The 22,065-nt window shown below is 39.6% G+C and overlaps 1 protein-coding gene across 1 annotated transcript in view; it reads right to left on the minus strand.

Annotated features, from left to right (window-relative positions):
* Nucleotides 1-22,065, minus strand: part of ablim2 (actin binding LIM protein family, member 2) — a 112,479-nt gene that overhangs the window by 53,112 nt on the left and 37,302 nt on the right. The window contains exons 3-6 of the mRNA XM_072376984.1: nucleotides 10,682-10,865; nucleotides 2,758-2,870; nucleotides 2,396-2,522; nucleotides 1,804-1,897 (exon numbers count right to left, since the gene is read on the minus strand). Coding sequence (XP_072233085.1) covers nucleotides 1,804-1,897; nucleotides 2,396-2,522; nucleotides 2,758-2,870; nucleotides 10,682-10,865 — 518 coding nt within the window. The remainder of the gene's footprint in view (nucleotides 1-1,803; nucleotides 1,898-2,395; nucleotides 2,523-2,757; nucleotides 2,871-10,681; nucleotides 10,866-22,065) is intronic.

The raw sequence follows: 22,065 nt of genomic DNA on the forward strand, positions 1-22,065 counted from the left end.
GACTCGGGCCCTTACAATCACTGACCAAGTTCGTGACCTTGGAGTGTTGATAGACACAGATATGACTTTCATCAGCCACATCAAAGATGTCACCAAGGTAGCTTTTTATCAACTCAGAAACATCAACAGAATTAAAATTTTCTCTCCCAAAAAGACCAGGAGAAACTCATCCATGCATTCATCTCCAGTAGACTCGATTACTGTAATGGTCTTTTAACTGGACTTCCCAAAAAGAGCATTAAACATCTGCAGCTCATCCAGACCGCTGCTGATGGTGTTTTAACCAGGACTAAGAGATCTGAACACATCACACCAGTTTTAAAATCTTTACACTGGCTTCCAGTTAGTCACAATAGATTTTAAAAGCCTACTGATGGTTTGCGAATCCCAGAACAGTTTAGGCCCAAAATACATCTGTGATATGTTCAGAGAATATAAACCTAGCAGAGCTCTTACATCCAAGGACTCAGGTCAGCTAGTTCAGTCCAGAGTTCAGACTAAACACGGCAGAGAAGCGGCATTTAGCTGTTATGCTGCAAATAAATGGAACAAACTACATTTGGTGACAGTTTAATCTCCCCGCTGGCATACATTTTTAAATCCAGGTTAAAAACATTTCTTTTCTCACATGTCTATGCATGAAATCTGCACGGTATCTTTTAACTTATCGACTGTTGCTTGTTTTGATTCATTTTAAATAATTTTATTTCTATTCCTTTAAATATTTTTAATGCTTCTTCCCGCTCCCAGCTGCAATGTTTTTATTTTATGTAAAGTACTTTGAATTGTTTTGTACATGAAATGTGCTATACAAATAAATTTGACTTTACTCTGACTTTTGACTTTTTGTTCTGACATGTTAACTGATTTCTGTGGGTAATTCATAACTATCAAATTGAAGATTATTATTCAGTTACAGCTGCAGTCAGTGCTTGTGTATGTGAATACAGTATATTTGAAAAAAAAAAAAAAGAGTGAGCACATATTTATGTCATGAAAGTTTGGTAGTATTGTGAAGAACGATGATAATTACAACACATTTTTAACAAAAAACTTATGCTTTAAATCAGCTCAGACTGATTTAACCCTGACAGCGTTAGGGTTTTTATGCAACACATAGTGTCCAAAATACATCAGCGGCTATCTGTCCCTATATGCTATGAGTCTTCTTTAACAGTCAAGACAATATAGAGGGTGATTATGCATGAATGTGCAATGTGAAGTGTGCAATGATTCCCAACCAGATCTATGGCTATACATACATCATCCACCTTTATGTGAGAGACTCCCACTGGCTGATAACTGGCTGCCTGATGCAGTTCTCAGTGATTGTATCTGTATAGAACACCTGTCATCAAATAAAAACTAAAAATGTAAGCTGTTTCCATAGTTGAGTCTTAATCAACAACTTGCACAGTCACACCAAAGGAAATCTTCTATTACAAGTTGATTTAGGCCATCTGCTTGATTTCAGTGATATTCTGTTTTCGTCAGTAATCTCATCAACTGTTTACAGAAGGAGCTAATTTATTCAATGTATTAACCAACCATGTACTAAGAATTTGACATGAAACAGAAACACAACATCTGAAACAAATTAGGGAACAAGCAGGCAGAATGCTTGTGTTCATGATTTACCATTATTTAAAAATGTACTTCAGTATTCTATCCATTCATCTCTACCTACATCTATCATTTGCTATTATTGATCCTCAACAGTTATCTTCCCATATTTCACAGGTTTATTAATTTAAGCGCAGTAACGATGCTTCAAGCCAAAGGCTACAACTATCAATAATGTACCTCCAAGACTTTCCCAGTGATGTATTTCTTACAGCTCTCACACTGGATGCCAAACATGGCATGGTAATCCATCTCACAGTAGGGAATCCCATCCCTGTTAAGACAACGCAGAACAAAAGAGCAGAGAAGGCATCAGATATGCTTCACATCCTACAGAGTACAAAGCAGAGCATCAGAGTCCCACATGCAACATGTTTGAGATGACATAACTCAGCGGGGGTTTGGTGAAACTACTCAACTGCAAAGAGCAGGACCAATTTTACAGTTCAGTCATTGGAATTTGATCTTCAAACATCCACATGTTCATAAAAGTGTAGTTTTCATTTGTTGAATATGAACATCTTGATGACTTTCACCGAGAAGTTTTGCTCCAACAATACATCCTCCAAAAAAATCTTTTTTTTTCGTTTTTATTGATAAGCTTGACATTATATGTGAATCAATGAAAGATGTGCTAAGACTATATCTGAAGAAGGATGGTGAGAACTTCCGTAGCCTGGCATCCAACATTAATGATCCAGAGGCTAAAACGCAGGATAAGGATCAGCATTATTGAAAGATTTACTTCCATAATATAACCAGAGTGACTTACTTGCTAATGTACTCGGCATTAAGCACCTTGTTGCACACTTTACACTTGAAGCAGCCCAGGTGCCAGTGCTTGTCCAGAGCTACAAGAGACTGTTCATTCTTAAACTCCTTCCCACAGCCGCAGCAGTCTGCACAGAAGACAGACAGGTGAAGGGAGGTTACCTCCTATTTGAATGGGAATGATGCTAAACTTGACTCCCTCAAAATGGATGAGATTTTCTTATGCAAGTACAAAAGTAACAATGAGTGTATTGGTTTTCTGAGAGTCAAATACATTTTAAAGAAATATTGGTTTAAGGGACCAAACAGTTTGAGGTTTGATTCTGGCAATAAAATATGTTTGTAAAGAGAAAGAATACGGACTGTGGACAGCCTGTATGGGTGCAGGGCTGTTGGCAGGGAGAGGCAGGGTACACTTTTGGCAGATACACTCTTTTCCATTGAATGTCACCCGGTCACCAGCTGGGAATGGCTGTCTGCAAATAAACAGAAAATAGAAGATCAGATGAGAGATTTGACAGGTACTGTACAATTATTCTACTCCCAAAAGACACCACCAAGTGGGAGAAAGTTTTAATAAAGAGTAAAAAAAATAATGTAAAGTGGGTTCTGCAGCATAAATTGCATGATAGAGAAACCCTCTCACACCAAAACTTTCTTTTCATAAAGTATAAATGTTTGATAGACTATCAGCAGTTAGGGAGAGGCCTTTACTGTATCATAAAAATTATTTAGAAAAACATTTATTTTCAACATTTTCAGTTCAAGGCCATCTTGTGACTACTCTTTTGAGAAATGTAAAGCCAAATTTTAGAAGTGTTGAGGTCATTAAACCAAATTTCTGACAAAGTTTGGTTCTTCGAGTAAAATGTTCCGATTTAATAGTGTTATTTTTACAGTTTTTTCATCTGCGTTATCATATATATTAAATTTTTTTTATAACCGTTTGTTTACAAAAAGCAGAATGTCACTGGAAAATGTGCAAGATGGTTCTTGAACTGGGTTCTCCATTGTGGGAATTGGCTCAACTAAAGCCTTGCAACCCTTCACTATACCTCCTTCCTCGATTTGTGACCAAACAATGGGGGTCAATCTTATGCAGCGGATCATTATGCTAAAAGACATTCAACATCATTGTTATCTATCAATCCATTTTATACACCCACTTAATCCAATTCAGGGTTGTGGGGGCACTGGAGCCTATCCCAGCTACATCAGTGTTATGATAGACCTATCGTGCAACAAAATATATCAAGATGTAGTGAGATACTGAATGGCCATGTCATCACGAAGTAAGACATAAGTTGTCTCTTAATATAAATGATAAAAGGAAAACAGTCATTGTATCATTTTTGCAGTCGATTGTGAAATTTTCAACTTTCTGGACTAACATAGCCGTTACACATTCTGCAGTGAGATAAAATAGTTAAGAACCACTGATTTCATTCTTCTTTTCTTCAGTAATGAAAACTTAATACTAACAGTGCTATATGCAGAAAGAATAATGGTATAGTGTGCAACTTCTAAATCAAACATTGTCTAAATGGTAAAAGTGTGCTATCTAATGCTTTTGTTGCCTACACATCGTTGCCAAAAGTGCTTCAGTGGTGTTTATCTAGCTTTGTGTCATTTCCCGTTTCTGTCACGATCATGCTTGGCTGTGTTGTTTTGCTGTGGTTTCTGAGTCTTAGGTAGGGCTGGGTTATACTGGCAGAGTCTTGATTGCTCCAGCTTCCACACTTGTTCTTCATCTGTCCTCATCAGGACACTGTTTTCGGAGCTGCAGGGGCAACTAGTCTTCTCCAGATTGTCTCACTACTCTAGTGGTAATTAGGCTGAATCCTGTATTGTATTGCAAGTTAAACTCCTAGCTCTGAGCTTGCCTTCTTGTTTCCTTCACCGCCGTTTCCTTCGTCCACTCTCCAAGGATTGGATATCTATGTCCGAACAGGCATTTATCGTTACTCTCCTCCCGCCAGCCTGTTCCACATACCTGCCTGCTCACCCCACTGCTAACTCAGAACCTCTGCAACACAGCCAGCAACAAATTCCTTATTCGGAACTTCACTAATCATCTCCCTCATCTCTCAGAGTTCCACGTCTACCCGGATCCTCCCTTCGGCTTTCAACATCTACCACTTGTAAACCAACTCTGTTCTAAGTCTGATTCTCCCTGAGCCCCGTGTCTGCTCTGGGGTCCATTTTTGTGAGGCGGCTAGACACCTAGCCATGACAGTTTCAGCATAACAATAGGCCAGTTTCCAATATTTAGCAAAGCAAATCTGAAGAGATCTTTTGAAAAGATGCAAAAATGTGAATCAGACATTGACTTGGTTGGAGCTAATAAACTAGGTTGCGTCATATCCTCAGAAGGTGGTGGTATAAGCTACGTTGCTAGTGATTATAATTCTGAAGAAGTAGTAAGCGTTCTAACAAGAACTAACTTCAAGGAAATAAAAACAATTGCTGTTGACATCAACTAAAGGGAAATGGAGAGAGCACTTCTTCAAGTATTAGTTTCTTTATTGGGAATATCTGGGATACTATGTCATATCAATATCATACTGGTTTTGCTTTTCATCTCAGAAGGGAAACAACTGGCGAGTCATGTCATTGATCTTTGCAACAGCGGATGCAACTTAAAGTTATTTTCATTCCCCTTAATGTGTAACAAGTCTTTGAAACAGTTAAAAACCAAACCAAGCAAGTGTACAACCTCTTTTTACACTTCGATATGTACATTTTTTGATTTTTGCTGTTTCCATTCACCTTTTCTTTATTGCATATTGTACAATCAAATCACAAATGACAATAGAAATACAGCTTATTGAGTCTGTATATTGCCAGTTCCAAAAATAATTTAATTTCCAAGTAGGATTTAGAAGAGGCTGTGAGCCCCGACTTAAACTCAATCCAACACATCTGTGATGAACTTGAACACGGACTGAGAGCCAAGTCTCACTGCCTAAACAACAGGCAGACCACTTTGGTTATGAAGGAATCCTGACATTCTGATTTAATATCTGAGGTGTTAACCTTTTTTATTTTATTTTTACTCACCTTTATTTATACAGGTAAAATCTCATTGAGACCCAGGGTCTCATTTGCAAGCGAGACCTCTTTTAGGTAGGCCGTAGCAAAACACAAAGTTACAGACTAACTGAATGTACAAGAGACAAATACAAAACAGGAACATATGATAATTAACAATAATGAAATAATAAAAAATAAAAAAAATTACAATAGAGTTGTCATTCTGAGCTTTGAGAGTTAAGTTTTTAGCATAACCACATATTGGGGAAATGATAAAAGAGCAATTTAGAGCACTTTGACATTTGCTTTATTCACCAGTCAAAATCCCTTTTGAGACTAAAGGATCATGCCTTTAGTCTAAGTCTAAGTACTTAGTCTAAGTACAACTAGAAAATTTCTGGAAATTTTGATATGGGCATGCCCTAATGCCCATTTCTGCCCCCTTGCTGCTTTGCTTATGAGGTTACAAAATGTTGTGGTCCAAATCGTCCAGAGTCTTTAAACGTTTGTACGATGTGTGTACGATAAACTATGGCCGAGCAAAAGGCTTCTGAATTCAGCATGTGTGTTCATTAGCATTAAAGTTACGATAGAATTAACGTTGAAAATTCTCAAAAATTGTAAATGCCACCCCAATGAGACTTTAGGATGTTGTAGTCCAAACCTTCCCGAGTCTTTAAAAGTTTGAACAATGTCTGTACGATAAAGTTTGGCCAAGCAAAGCCTCTCCAAAATCAGCATGTCAATCATTAGCATTAAAATTATGACCAATTTAAAGTGTCACATCTCAAAAATCGTAGTAGCCAGCATAACGAGACGCTAATATGTTGTAGTCCAAGGCGTCCCGTGTGTTTGAACATTTGAACGATGTCTCTACGTTATAGTGCGGCCGAGCAAAAGTCCTCCAAAAATCGGCATAATAACCTCATAGCATCAGCTAATAGAGCATGTCTACGTGATGTAACATTAGCATTTTAGGCTTCCCTGCAAAATGCTAATGATGCTAGTATGTTAGCATCTGCTGGTTCTGTCTAAGTTGGTTCTGGTTATGTCTGAGGTGGCTCTGGTTATATTGCATTCACTCTGAGGCTCCACCTTAAGAATGCATAGGATTTGTGTTGCCACGGTAAAGAGCCCGATGTTAACGGTTGGGCAAATTTTAATGTTAAATTTCTCAGAAACCGTAATAGCCAGCATAATGAGACTGAAATATGTTGTAGTACAACGCGTCCCGGGATGGGGAACATTTGAATGATTTTTCTACAATGACCTGTTGCCTAGCAACAAGCGTCCAAAATCAAATTTACACCTTTTTTTAAAATTTAAACTTGGCTATCGCAAAAAACGGAACACCAGGCTTAATGACCATTTAGTACGAAGCGACCCAAGTGTTTGAACGCACGAATGATGTCTGTCCAAATTACTTCGCTTCCTGGCTTCCTGGCCCATCGAGGCATGATGGAGACGCACGTAATGACGTATGCATTACGTGGGTTGCGAGTTTCGGTTCTGGCCGAATTAACAGATACATGTTTTTCGTTTTCGTGGTAACAAAATGTTCAAAATCCTCATAGAAATGCATTGGGATGACTCAAAAAAAAAAAAAAAGATTTAATCACAGCTTCATGAGATTTGAATATGTTGTAGTCCACAGTAGGGCGAGTCGTGGAATATATTAATGATGTCTCTACGACAACCTGTTGCCTAGCAACAAGCGGCCAAAGTCAAAATGACGGTTTTTAAAAATTCAAAGTTCAAAATCTCAAAAAGCGTAATAATTCGCATAATGAGGTTGTACGGGCGCTTAGTACCCATCAGCTTGAGTCTTTGAAAGTTTGAACGATGTCTCTACGATAAAGTATAGCCGAGCGATAAGCGCGCAAATTTTCGACCTTTTTTCCGGTTTTCGGCACCTGGCGTTGCCACGGTAACACTTTTGGACAATAAAAGTAATGCCCATCGAGGCATCGTGGAGACGCACGTATTGATGTAAGCCATGCGTGGCTTCACGTTGCGGTTCGAGCCGCATTAACGGACGAAAAAGCGTGCGGAATAATATTAGTAAAAAGAAAAGGGAAACTTTTCTAGACACTAATAAATCGCCTTCTTTTTTCATGTTTTTCCGTGTTTTTTTTTTTTATATATCAGAGCGGGGCCATAATATACACCTGCTGTTTGGCATTGGGCTTTTTACGACTTTAGCTTGTTAACAAAATGCTAGCTAAAGTAGCCAAATTTTACATGTAAAATGTTTTTTTTTCTCATTTTTTCTGACTTTTTTTTTTTTTTCGCAATTTTGTTTCAGGGAAGTTCTTGTCATGCATCCACTGCTCTGCAGGGTGTGTTTATTTTTTTTACCTACTTATAGGCGATAGTGCAAAACGGCCCTTTCGGGTGAGTCAGCTTTTGGTTTTTCGTCAAACTTTTACTTTTATTTACTTTTTTTGTAGTTAGTTAGTGGGGAGGTGCAATATGGTCATGCCATTTCTTGGCATGCCCATAACTAGAAAAAAAGCTGTTCCTGCGAAACAGCTGTGAGAATGCTTTTTAAGTTGAATGGATTAGTTGAACATGCTGAACAAATAGCTGAATCTAGTGGAAATTGATCAGAAATCAAGTGAGTAATAGTTAAAATGGCTTCAGTGTAATATACAGCAGGGAGTGGAAGAGTGATGTCATCAGTGATAGCAATGTTTGTCAACAGCTGCAGCTTAACAAGCTCTCTCCCTGTATAACCTGCAGAAATTGCTTTTTTGGATACTGTGACCTCCTGTGAGAAAACTGGAAGAGCGAGGAAAATAATTTGAAGACCGTAAGAAGCAGAAGGCTTGGAGCATTCTCACAATAATAAAAAGAAAAGGGAAACTTTTCTAGATACTAATAAATCACCTTCTTTTTTCATGTTTTTTCGGCCGTGATTTTTTTTTTATATATCAGAGCGGGGCCATAATATACACCTGCTGCTTGGCAGCAGGCTTTATACGACTTTAGCTTGTTAGCAAAATGCTAGCTAAAGTAGCCAAATTTTACATGTAAAATGTTTTTTTTCTCATTTTTTCAGACTTTTTTTTTTTTTTTTCGCAATTTTGTTTCAGGGAAGTTCTTGGCATGCGTCCACTGCTCCACAAAGGCTGTTTACTTTTTTTTACCTAATGAAAGGCTGAATTGCAAAAATGCCCGAAACAAAATCAAAATATTGGCCCAACAAACACGTTTTTTCAAATTTCTTCGGACGTTATTTTTTTTTGTCACATCAGAGTAAATGTGTCATGTCATAAATCCTTGTGTAAAGTGAATTACTGAGCAAAGTGTTGAGTCAAGTTACGTTTACAGGTATTTTTGGGTTAGACCAGCACCATACAGCACTATATATTCTGGGTTATCAGAGGAAGTGTAAAATATTTTCTGTTCATTTCATTAAGATTTAATATGTTAAAAAGCATTTATTTAAAAAGGGTTTAGTTTTATAATAAATTTCATAAGTACTTGATAAAAAGAATAAAATAGTGGTTAAAAACAGTTGTTAAAAGCACTAGAAAACTGTTATCCAAGTTCATTAGGGTATTTGTTCATGAAAGTGATGTAGGCGGATATAAAACTTTATAGATATGGAGGAAGTAATGCTATTGGTTATAGGAACTGTTTCAGTACTACTGTGGTATTGGTTTTTACAGTACAAGTATATGGTGTTACTGTTATTGTAAAACGGCAGAAGAAGTTAGTCAGTATGTGATGAAGTAGACCATGCACCGAGTACGCTCCTGTATCCTGCTATTTTCTGTGTTTTTGCAGTTTCTGCAAAAATAAATGTTGCACGGGAGATGAGTGGGCCCATCATTTTCAACAGTGTAACACTTACACAAAGTTGCAGAAGGAATGATGATCAATTGGCAGAGCAGGACTCTACCTTGCTGTCATGTGCTGTACAGCTCAGAAATGTGATATCAGAGCTGCAGCCATGCTGTCAGAGCCAGAGGAATGCATGCAGACAGGCTGTGAGAGGTTGAGATTATAGTTTAGTCATGTATAAACAGAGAAGTTAATGTATAATGTTTTCATGTAAGCTTCACTTACATGTGGCTTTGCCTGACGTTACCCTCCATCCTCTTCTCTGTATCTGCCACATGATTTCATCATACCTCCTTACATCAGATGTTGGTTATACGGTATACTTTTCCAAAATGTACTTTTCAATTAACAGATGATTCACATCGGAAGAAACAATACTAAGGAATCCAGACATTGGAAAAACAGCCAGATTACTGCATTATGGATGATCACTGTCACAGTGACACACAAACACACACACACAGCTGAGTCTGATTTCCCATCTCAAGCAGCATTTGCTCTCCGTCTCAGTCCTATTTTTATATTTCTCACAATAAGCTCGAGTGTTTTGCCTCCACAAAAGCAATATTTGTTACAAGAGAAGCACAGGGGTTATATGATCACATTACTAACCACAAATGCCACACTGGAACATTCTGATCTCAGGTTCAGCAAAAGGATCACCAAAGTATGATTGGAGGGACACACATCTGAACACACACATAAAAAATAAAAAAAACCCACCATACTGACGATCTGCTTGTATGTGGGGTAAATCCGATTTAAATATGTCCTACAAGACCTTGTATGATAATAATAATGGTTTAACACTTTTTGAAACATGAGACTATGGTCTGCATTAGGGGTGATTGAAGATTGAAGAAGTGAATAAAGAAAATGTTTGAATTTTTCAAAAAGCCAATTTTGCTGTAATAAACAGACCTAAAAAAAAGTAAGGATGAGCAAGACACAGGACAAGAGTAAACAGACTGTTGGAGAGCTCAGAGAAAAATAGGATGACAGACAGATGATTTGCTGTCTTCTTTATTGGATGAATGGACCAATGCATGGATTACATAAAGTAATATGTAAGTTTTATAAAATCCCACTGAGCTGCAGCTCCCTTCCTCCCTTCTATCTTTCTACTGCTAAAAAGGGTTGGTGAAGGATCTCAGATTATAATGTGCACACATTCACGTGGCTCTCTTTGCTGCCGTTTTACCCACAAGTGATGTGTGTCACAAATACAGGGTGGATAATGAGATTATGGAAGACTGATCAAATTCACTTCTGTCTGGCAGCTTTAGCTCATTCACAGTGCTGAAATCTGAAATCAAGCAGGTTCAATTTAAGCACTTAAGATAACTAGCCACTTCTATTGGTAAACAGCTAAAACAATTCTGATTCCCATAATCCTGGATCTTACTTGCACAAGGAGCAGACAAAGCAGCGGGGATGGTAGGTCTTCCCGAGAGCTGAAACCACCTCCCCCTCGATGAAGTCCTGGCAGCTGAAGCAGCGAGTCCCGTACAGCCGCTGGTAATCCAAAGTACAGATATATTCACCCTGCCGCACAAAGAAGCCTCCCTGGGCAAGTTCACAACCACAAACTGCGGGAGAGGTGAGTGAGAAGGTGAGGCAAGGAGGGGAGAGGACAGGAAAAGGAGAGAATGAAAGAGAAATGGATTAGACAATGCTGATAATCAAAGACATTCAGAGAACAAATACATAAACAGAAACATGAATTACCTTAAAGTTATTTTCTGAACAAAATGTGACAAGAAATTACAAAGATTAGGAATGTCTTCTCTGAATGCCCTTGGTCCAAGCCTGTTCTTGGACTTTGGGAATTAAATTGGGCAAACTTTTTTCCCTCTTCATGAGGCAATTTTTGACTAAAGTGACTTATAGTCTGGAAAATATGGTGTATATATAACATTATTCTTTTTTCATATATAGAATAGACAATAACTATGTGTGCATCTGTGTACTGCTTCAACTCCTAGATAACATGGCACAGTTTGGAGGGTTGAATTCTGTGACCAAATGGAGGAGAGTCCAGAAAATTCTGCATGACCTACAAACTCCACCACATGACTTCAGCCAGGTCAGCACTGAAATTCAAATAGAACACATGACTTTTGGCTCCCACTCAGTAACAGAATATATCGATGACAATGACACAAACAATGGCAATAAACCCGACAGTGACTATGACAATAATGATGACCATGACAGATTCAGCGACTGTCTCAGAAACTGCAGTGAGGAAGATGATGATTTTTGTGATGCTTCTGAATGTTATATTAATGGCTCGTCTCATTTGCATCAGTGGGTGGTAGAGTCAGGAGTGACATTAAATGCAGCAGACAGCCTACTTACTGGGGAAGCCAGAGTCGAACCACCGACCTTCCGATTGGTGGGCAACTGCTCTTCCTCCTGAGCTACAGCCGCCTCAGTGTCAGAGCTTTCCTCAGCTTCACAGTAAAAAAGTGATCAATTAAAAAATGTTGCAATAAAATGTAAGAAAGGGGACAACTGTGTGAATGACGCCACAAAAGAGTGCACATTCATTTTGTTTAGACGATTTTTGGATCTGGCTCCATGATACACAAACCTTATTAACTTGCATGACATTGGCATCCACACTGCTTGTGAACTTAATGCAGCAGTCATCAAGGTAAACACAAGAAACTTGTGCTAAAGAAAAAAAATGCACCATACTCAGTGAATAATTCCCTATAATCCCTATATAGACCAGGGAGCAGCACTGGCCAACATGTCATTGGGGTCATCAGGTGGGAACCTTTCATCTGTGTTTCGTCTAGTTGGACACCTCCAGGAGGCTAGACAGTGATCACTGGCATACCAGAGTCACTCCCCTAATGCCAGCCATCACTGCTCCTCACAAACTATCTTTTTTTTTTTTTTTTTCTTTTCCCACAACCACAAGCTAGCCCAGCCTCTCACCAACTGCACACCAGTCATAGCGGGGTGGGGATACAAACCCTGGTTTGGGTAGAAATAGAAGAGGTAAAGAAAAGTAGGAATGGGATTCAAACTCTGGTTCGGGTAGGGGGTAATGAAAGTATAGAGGGTGCCAGAGGTGGAGGCAGTACAAGACACTCGAAGATTCAGCAGACAAACTCAACGAAACAGTCTTACAATCACTAAAAATACCAGCAAAACAAAGCGATACAGGCCAACTCACCTAAAATGTCCACCTGGTTTCAAAAGGCTCATATAAGCCACACCCTCCACTTAAATACATCCTGGGTTTCTTCCTTGCTTCTTCCAAGAGTCTGTTTACCCTAAGTGTTCCCCCTGCTGGGCCCCCAGCTACTATTGCTTCTTCTAATCCAAATCCACTGACTGGACTTTTTTGCCTCATCTGACACTTCATCTGATTCAAATGAATGGCTCCTTATCAGGCCACTGCAGAGCTTGATGAAGAGCTGATCATTTGAATCAGGTGTGGTGAAGGAGGGAAACATCGAAAACGTGCAGGGCAGTGGGTCATGAGGACCGGAATTGAGAAACACTGACTTACACCCAACTACCTCAACAATGAGACAAGAGACTTTGCAACAAATCCTCTACATCCTACTTCCACTGGACATATTCTAACTTTCCATCCTCGCTGCTCTGCTTCTGCCCCCAACTCCACATACCTAAGCTTTTTCCTTTCATATGCTTCTATCACTAATTCCTCACAAGGAACAGTCAGCTCTTTGAAATATACTCTCATTCTACTCCTAGACCAAGAGACTATATCGGGCCTTAGATTTGTAGAGGCTATTTCCTGGGGAACAACGAGCTTTCCTCCAAAATCTACCTGCATCTCCCAATCACAAGCATCCTCTAAACTGCCTTGCCTCCTTATTGCCTTATTAACTTTCTCCCCCACTTGAACAAACTGAATTGCCACTCTCTTCACCTTAGACCCTAAGCTCAAAAAGCTTCTTAATACTTGGTTATGTCACCACGTATACTGGCCTTGTGACAGAATAACCTTACAACCTGACAAAATGTGCCTTAGAGTTGCAGTACCTGAACATAACGAACATAAATGGCCTCTGTTTACCCAGAGTTTTAGTTCTGGGGAGTTGGCAATACATCATATGTTGCCCCTATCAAAAATCTAATACTCCTTTCCTTCATACTCCACAGCTCTTTTCAACTAAGCTTTTTCTTCTCTAAACCTTTCCAATTCAATCACTGTCCCTGCTTAGCCTGAGCCACTGCCTTTGTTCTCCTTAACATTTCCTCCTGTCTATGAACCTGCTCAACAACTAGCTTTTCTTTTTTCCCTGGGACCTGCTCTACTCCACACCGGTTTGCCTTGGGCCAAGCCCCAAGCCTCCCAGCCTATTTGAACATTACCCACAATCTCTATATGTCTAAGAGTTGCTTCTGCCTCCTGAGCTGCCATTCATGAATTCCATTTTCCTTCACTTAGTTGGGTTTGGAACCACCTTACTAACTACCACATCTTTACTCCCAGCTAACAGGAGCTCTGTCCTAACTTTAGTACATTTAAACTCCTCTACAAGACTAGATACTGGGAGCTGGAGTATGCCTTTACCATACAGTGTCACAGTACTTAAGCATCTAGGAACACCTAGACACTTCCTAATGTAAAAGCAAACAAATCCTTCCATTTTTTCTGCAACAGATAATGGAATCTCATACACAGACAGTGGCCACATCAACTGAGGAAACAATCCAAACTGCATTCACCACAGCTTCACCTTTCCTGGAAACCCTGATTTATCTATTCTAATCAGTCCCTCAGCAACATCTTTCTGAAACTGCACTGCCTGCTCTCCATCATTTAAGTCTGCCTGGTACCACCTACCTAAACTCTTTACTGCTTCTTCCCTAATTTTTGGAATTTTTTCTTCATCCATCACATCATTTCTATCACTTAATTTCCCTCTACTTATTGAGATAATTCTAGACTTTGTAAAAGTTTGATTTTCATACCAGCCCACTTTAGATTCTTATTAAGTCTCTCAAGTATTCCGAGAGAGTCAAAGCTTACAGGTTATCAGGTGTAGAGGCCAAATATGTTCTACCTTTTGGTTTTGGGTGGGTAGCAACCCCATTGTTGCATTTGTATTAGAATATGCAATTACTGTATGTGCAATGTAGTTTAGTTTTTATTTTTATTTTTAACTTCAAAACTTTGAGCTGTAAGAAATGGGTTTTGGGTCACACAGCAAGGTCTTTCACACCTAAGACTGGAAAAGAGAAAAGTTATATATATTTTTCAATTAATTTTCTTTGAAGCCTAAAAACTACACCTGGCCATATGCCATTCAAATGACTATTTAGCTTTAAATCCTGTGTGTGACTACATTCCGACTGCCTTTCCTTACCAATTGAACAAACCATAGCCTGACATTATTGTGACTTGACTTAATTTAAATCCATTTATATACAGTGTCCATTATATTAAGTGTTTTAACCCCTACTTTTTAAAATTATTATTCTTTAATTCAACCAGATGAGCTCCCCTATTTATTTCACTTGGTTGATTTTTTTGGGACGGGAAGAAGTGGAAGTATTAAGTAGTATATGGATGAATGGAGAAGATGCCTGTTACTGGCACCCTGGGTAATGTCAGATCTGTTACTTAAATATAGACATACCAGACATCCACAGTAACATCTGGCTCTCAGCTAAAGCTCCAAAAAAATTTAATTCATGCTTAATAGAAAAAGACCAGTATATTTTTAAAAAAAATTTAAGATGTCTCCTTCCCTCTCACCTTTTCCTACAGTGAATTATGAGAAAACAAGGCAAAAAGCCAAGAAAGCAGGGACAACAACATGCCTTAAATCTGAAAGTGACAGCATGCTGGGGATATTCAACTGGAAAAGGCAATAAGTTTCTTTCATTTCACATAATTTAAAACAAGAATTGTTGGAAACCTACAATCAAGCCTTCAAGATCTCACCTATACACTTGAATTAGGAGGGTGAAACATGGTGTATAATCCTGATTCTGAAACAAGAACAGATTACAGCCTATTGACAAATCTTCTGCCATTTTCCCAATAAATCCCACAACTGCTTCCGTGAACTTGTTGAAATCACCACCTGAACTGCACCGAAACATTTCCCAGTTCGCTGAATCCAGTGCAACCCGCAGAGTGGCTTCTGATTGATCACCTCTCTAACAGCAGGAGATTTCTGCTTCAGCCATTGTTTATATGAAAAAGACGGCACTGTGGTCCGAAAGGTCAAACGGAGGCAGAGACTTGGCCTTGTAACCATCCTTGAAAGGAGAGTAGCAGTGGTCCAGAGTCCTATCTCCTCTGGTCCAGGCGGCCAGGGTGGCTGGAGCTCAGGAGGAAGTAGCAGTCACCCATCAATCGGAAGGTCGGTGGTTCGACGCCGGCTTCCCCTTGGGCAAGACACTGAACCCCACGTTGCCTACCGATCTATCCATCGGTGTATGAATGTGTGCTTAGAAAGCACGTAGTTATGTATAGATTTTAATACATGCTGTATATGGGTGAAAATGGCATGTAGTGTTAGAAGCGCTTTGAGTGGTCAGCTGGACTGGAAAAGCGCTATACAAGTATAGTCAATTTACCATTTATCTGGTGGGTCAGTCAATGTGTTTAAACTCAGGTATCACCTTCCTCAGGTTAGCACAATTAAAGTCCCTGGCCACGATGAGGCCTGCATTAGGCTGGATAGCCTGATAGGTGGAGATAGCCTCATGTAGCTCGGTGAGGGCAGTGTCCGTGTTCACCTGAGGTGGGATGTCCCGCTGATGATGATCGAGGTAAACACACGGGGCAGGTAGAAAGGACGGCACTGGATGGTCAAGAGCTCCAGGTCAGGGGAACAGGAATGTCTGAGAGACGTTTCTGTTGTCACACCAGTTGTTGTTCACCACAAGACACACTCCTCTTGATTTACCAGACTCACTCGTCCTGTCACTGCGGTGAACTGTGAGGAACTCTGCTGGTTGAACGGCGTGGTCCGGGTGAGGGGGGTTAGCCATTTCTTAGTGATGGAGATGGTGTTACAGTCACGTAACACCATCTGTTACAAGCCCTGAGCTCACCAAACTTGTTTTCCAGTGACTGGACATTGGTGAATAGAATTCTGGGTAGAGGTGAATGGTGTGCTCTATGTCTCAGTCTGTTCCTAACGCCGGCTCGTTTCCCTCGGGGCCTGCTCCATGACATGCGGCCTGTGCCTCCATTGTTGTTGTTGTTGTGGGCAACCAGTAGAATGTCAGCAAGGCCCAGTTTTAAGTTCATAGGGACACAGTTTGAGTACTGTGCTCCTAAATTAAGTTGGCCTTAAGTTGTGTTACGACCTAGCACAGGAGCACTTAAAAGTTCACAATAACGCGTAAAACAACTAGATATAAACTAACGTCGGGAGCAAGGATGACGGCAGCCGCCATATTTAATAACGACTTTGATCTCGTAAAGTTCCCCTGGGGAAGGGCAGTTCTTATAACAAAATTCGAGGTGGACAGTTCTTAGAACTGCATTCTTAGAACGTCTCTGTCCGAATGCGGCTAATGTCCACAGCCTCCAAATTATCCAAATTAGGGAAGCATCTGTCTTTCTACCCTATGAAAGCTTTGCATCACAGCCTCTGTATGTAGATGTCCCGTTCTTGCAATATGATTATATGTCCTATGCTTTTAAATTTATGACAGTTTTTCCTATGGATTCTTATAAATTTTTCCAACAGTATAATTAAATTCACTACACAGACGTTGTCTTTAAGTTATTTGAACAGTGATTTAGTCAGATTATGCTTTTGCTATAAACTTATGATTTTATCAGAGCAGGGCTTACTGGTTACTGCTTACTTACTTATTTACTGCAAACAAAGGAACTATGGGGCAAGTGCAGACCTCCTCAGTTGATTTGATATTGACTGTAAATATGAAGGAGTGATTTGATGCCCAGCTGCATTATCTCAGTTTAGAGAAGCTCAATTTTGTACGATTTCATGTTTGGTTCATGCAGCTAAAAGTCCAACATAGTTGGAGTAACATAACAATTGTTTTTTCTAGCATCATGTAAACATACTTGATGTGAAGCTCATGAACTTTGGATTTGTATAATTGAAAAAAAAACTCCAGAAATGGGTGGTTAAATTTTTTCCACCAGGTCAGTTCTTTTAAAAAAACAAATGAATTCTTAAGAATTTGTGGTATTGTAAAAATATTGAATTGGGAGTAACTAAATACTGTCATTGTACTAGTCATTGCACGGCTAAGTAATTTTTGCAACATAGCTCTATGTGCATTATTTCATAGCCTTGATGATAGTTTACTCTACACTGTAATGATTTGTAGGACATTTCAGCTACTGATTGTGACTACCTTTTTCACAGTCACAAAACAGACTGATATTCAGGTAGTAATGTAAAAAGAAATCATTGTGGTGATCAGTTTTTTTCTCAACCTGCTTCAAGACCCACCAGAAAGGTATTAGCATGTATGTGTGCACGTGTTAATACTGTGTCTGTCTGTCTTTAAACAAAACATGGCAAGAACTCACAATGATTACACTTGGTAACCACGGCTACTATTTTTTTTTTCTGCTGCTTTAGCATTTAGTTTATGGAAAGAACATCAGAAAAGATAAATGATATTTGCAGAACTAGTATGTTTCCCGAGTTCTGCACAGTAGCACATGCATACACTAACGCATACTGTCTCAAATCTGCTGAGACATCTGAAGGTATGAGGTGTCTCACATACACACGCACACGCACACACACACACACACACACACAAACAATCGAATATGTACATACTTGCAGGAACAAATGTATCTATATATATGCTTTTGCTACCTACAAACACAATCAGCACCACAAACCCACCCAAAGTTCCATCCACAAAATCTAGGCCTGTTTGCCTCATACGTTGTCATTAGCACCATTTTATTCTCATCCCATCAGGTTCAGCAAAATGACAAAAAAGAAAAAAAAAATAATTTCATTTTAATTTCTCTTTAAGTAACTTTTAGTCTGAGTTTCATTTGTAAAAAATAAAACAGCTCCAGTCTGGAGTTTTTTTTTATTTTTTATGATAAGCTGTGTGGATTTTGTAGCTTGACATATTCCTTAATGGTGCAGATGTTGCATGACTGAAAAATGTATAAATGGAATCAAGCCAATACCTTCAGGGATTATTGGAATTTAACTCATGAACACTGTTCACTGTTGACAAAACAGGATTAACAATGTTCTTCTGCCCCATGCACCAGAATGAACATACAATTCACATTCTCCTACTACATGTTAAAGACTCCAACATTCCCACCCTTCATCTCTCTGTATAAACTTTATATGACATGTTGAACAAGCTTTTTCCAGCACTGTTTCACTTTTTGTTATCACCAGGGGTTTCGGCATGCTATTAAAACAACAATAACAATATGAGCAGGAATGCTTTCTCAGGAAGTGGATGACATACTTTCCAGTGGCTGCTGCCGGTTCCCTTACATCCCGTTCAGATGTCTGGCAACCTGTCCAAAATGAGATAATGCTCAGGGAAGGCGGGGTAAACACCAGCAGATGGGAAAGCTTCGATAGATGGATGGATGGATGAATGGATGAGTGAATGCACCCATGGAAAGGTCCTAAAGGTCTCTTTAAAATGCTCTGATTTAAAAGTTGAAAATGGACTGGGAACTGGCTGTGTTAAGACTTTTAACCAATCACAATTTTCCTCCTTGACTCTAACCCTCCTTGCTTCAAAAATGTCCCATTTTTGTTTTGGGTATCAGGGATCATGTAACTGTCCAAATGGTCCCCTATAATTTATTTTTTTTATCCCCAAAAGAAATGGGGCAGTTTATCCCTGCAAAATGGAGGGGAAGTTGTATGGCAAAAGTGCAGAATACTTTTCTTCATAATACAAATACTGAAGTTTCAGGCCTCAGTGGAAGAGATCATAATGCAGTTAGTTCAACAGTTTTTCCCAAGACTCAGCTGAGTACAACACAATGTGTCAAAACTACATATCTGCAGTGAGATAAAACTCCAACTCAGGCAGTTTAACCTTTTGAACTCTTTTGAGTGTGCTGTTGGGTATGTGTGTACCAATATATGTTGTTGTTTGTTTGATACTTTAAAAAGAGTATTTGGTAAGATTTTCCAATTCACTCCAAGCTAGAAGCATCAAAATGTGACTTCAAAACCAGAAAAGTCAAGAGTGACAAAACATTACCTTAACATAATTGGGATTAACAACTGAGGAGATACTAGCCATCCATCAGGTTGCCAGCAAGAAGTAAGTATAAAGGTTGAACTGCAGTAGAAGCATGATTACAAAATAATAAAAGGCAGATTACTTTACAGGAAACCAATATCTTATATCTCTGAAGGCTTATCTCATGTACTAAGAAGCCACTTACATAATGGGAAAGTACTCTGCGGCTCTCTGAGGCTCCAGTGTGTTGTTGAATCTTGTAACGATTTAGGTTTTGATTCATGTCTTGTCTCGTCATTTCCTGTTTTATTTTGAAAGCACTAGCTTCCTTCTCGTTTCAGGTACCTTGCCCTTCCTCCTGTGTCAAGTGTCTGATTGTCTTCCCTGATTCCCAAAGTGTTTCCACCTGTTCCCTCCTCTTGTGCTCAAACAGTCTGCGTCTCCCTTGTCTTGTGCCAGTGTGTTGTCTCTGTTATGAGCTTCATTACTCGTTTCTTGTTCCACAGTTTCCACAGCCACAGAATCCTCGAGCCTGCAGTGAGCAATCCTCCTGCAGAGCACATCCTTTTGTTGTAATTTATTCTTTAAGCCATAGCTTTAGTTTGCACCACGGTAAGTTTCACAGCCTGGTTTTGTTCCTTTGGAGAGATTTTTATTTGTAACCTTTTCATAGTGCCTCTGTTTTTGAGAGAGCTTCTTTTGTTTAAGTCTGCCTCAGTGTGAGAGCATGAGTTTATTTGTAATCTTTAGTAGCTCTTTGTTTTCCTCCTAGAGTGGATAGGTTTTGATTTGGATCATTTTCATAGCGGCACTCTCCTTCACCATTGTTATTGAGGAGGATCCGTTGGTGATGGCTTTGCTTTGTGGTAAGACGTATTGCATCACTTCCTGTTGCTTTGTGTGTGCACTGTGACGTTTCTCACTCCTCTTGAACTACTAATAATCACCTTATGTCTCCCTATAATTTACACATCTTGCATAGTTAACTCTATCGCATACTTGTTATATTCTAACGCTCACTCTTACAGATCTTTAGTCTTTATTTTTCACTTTTTAGCGGTGTGTCGGGTTCTCTAGTTTAGCATGGCTACCAGTACCTGCTCCGTGTGTCAGATGTTTAGTTACTCCTCTGTCTCCTTTAGTGATAATGGTACATGTAACAAATGTAGTCTTTTTGTAGTTTTGGAGGCAAGGTTATCTGAATTGGAAGCTCGGCTCTGCACTGAAAACCACCCGATAGCGAGCAAGGACCCTTTAGTCAGTGCGGAGCCACCTAGCGTAGCTCGCTGTGTTAGTTGTCCCCTAGCAGATCCCGAGCAGCCGGGACTTAAGAGTGGCTGGGTGACTGTCAGGAAGAGGAGTCATAGTCCTAAAGTCAAGCCCGTGGTTCACCATCAACCTGTCCACGTTTCAAATAGATTTTCCTCACTCAGCGACACACCCACTGAGGACATAACGCTGGTAATTGGCAGCTCTATAGTCAGAAACGTGGCATTAGCGACACCAGCGACCATAGTCAAATGTATTCCAGGGGCCAGAGTGGGCGACATAGAATCCTATTTAAAACTGCTGGCTAAGGATAAGCGTAAATACAGTAAAATAGTTATTCACGTCGGCAGTAATGACACCCGGTTACGCCAATCGGAGGTCACTAAAATTAATGTTGCATCGGTGTGTAATTTTGCCAAAACAATGTTGGACACCATAGTTTTCTCTGGACCCCTGCCAAATCTGAACAGTGATGTTTAGCCGCATGTCCTCATTAAATCGCTGGTTGTCTAGATGGTGTCCAGCAAACAACGTGGGCTACATAGATAATTGGCAATCTTTCTGGAGAAAACCTGGTCTGATGAGGAGAGACGGCATCCATCCCACTTTGGAAGGAGCGGCTCTCATTTCTAGAAATATGGACGAATTTATTAGTCATCCAAAAACATGACAACCCAGGGTTGAGACCAGGATGCAGAGTTGTAGTCTTACACACTTCTCTGTGGCTTCCCACCTGACGCTGCCCCCCCCCCCCCCCCCCCCCCCCCCCCCTCGAGGACGAGGAGGAGGAGGACGAAAGAGACATCAGTCCTAGACCCAAGATTAGTTTTGCCTCTTTTGAATCTCCGAGTCTCAGTTTTTCCCACCCAAAGTGGAAATCACAAAAACCTCTTGTGTTTGTTGTTGTGTATTGTCCACCTGGCCCTTATTCTGAGTTTCTATCTGAATTCTCAGAGTTTTTATCACAGTTAGTGCTGAGTACATATAAAGTCATTGTAGTGGGTGACTTTAATATCCATGTAGATATTGAAAATGACAGCCTAAATATTAACTTTTATTCTATATTAGACTCTATTGGATTTTCTCAAGTCTTCACAGACCTACTCACTGCCTTAATCATACCCTTGACCTTGTGCTGACTCATGGCATTGAGAGTGAACAGTTAACAGTGTTCCCTCATAACCCTGTCTTGTCTGACCATTTTTTAATAACTTTTGAATTTACATTACTTGACTATACGGTTTCTGAGAAGAATTTTACATATAGAAGGGGTCTGTCAGAGAATGCTGTAACCAGATTTAAAGAGTTGATTTCATCATCCTTTTCTTCACTGCC

The sequence above is a fragment of the Leuresthes tenuis genome, unplaced genomic scaffold, assembly GCF_036924035.1.
Source record: "Leuresthes tenuis unplaced genomic scaffold, fLeuTen1.0.hap1 SCAF_22, whole genome shotgun sequence".
Lineage (NCBI taxonomy): Eukaryota > Metazoa > Chordata > Actinopteri > Atheriniformes > Atherinopsidae > Leuresthes > Leuresthes tenuis.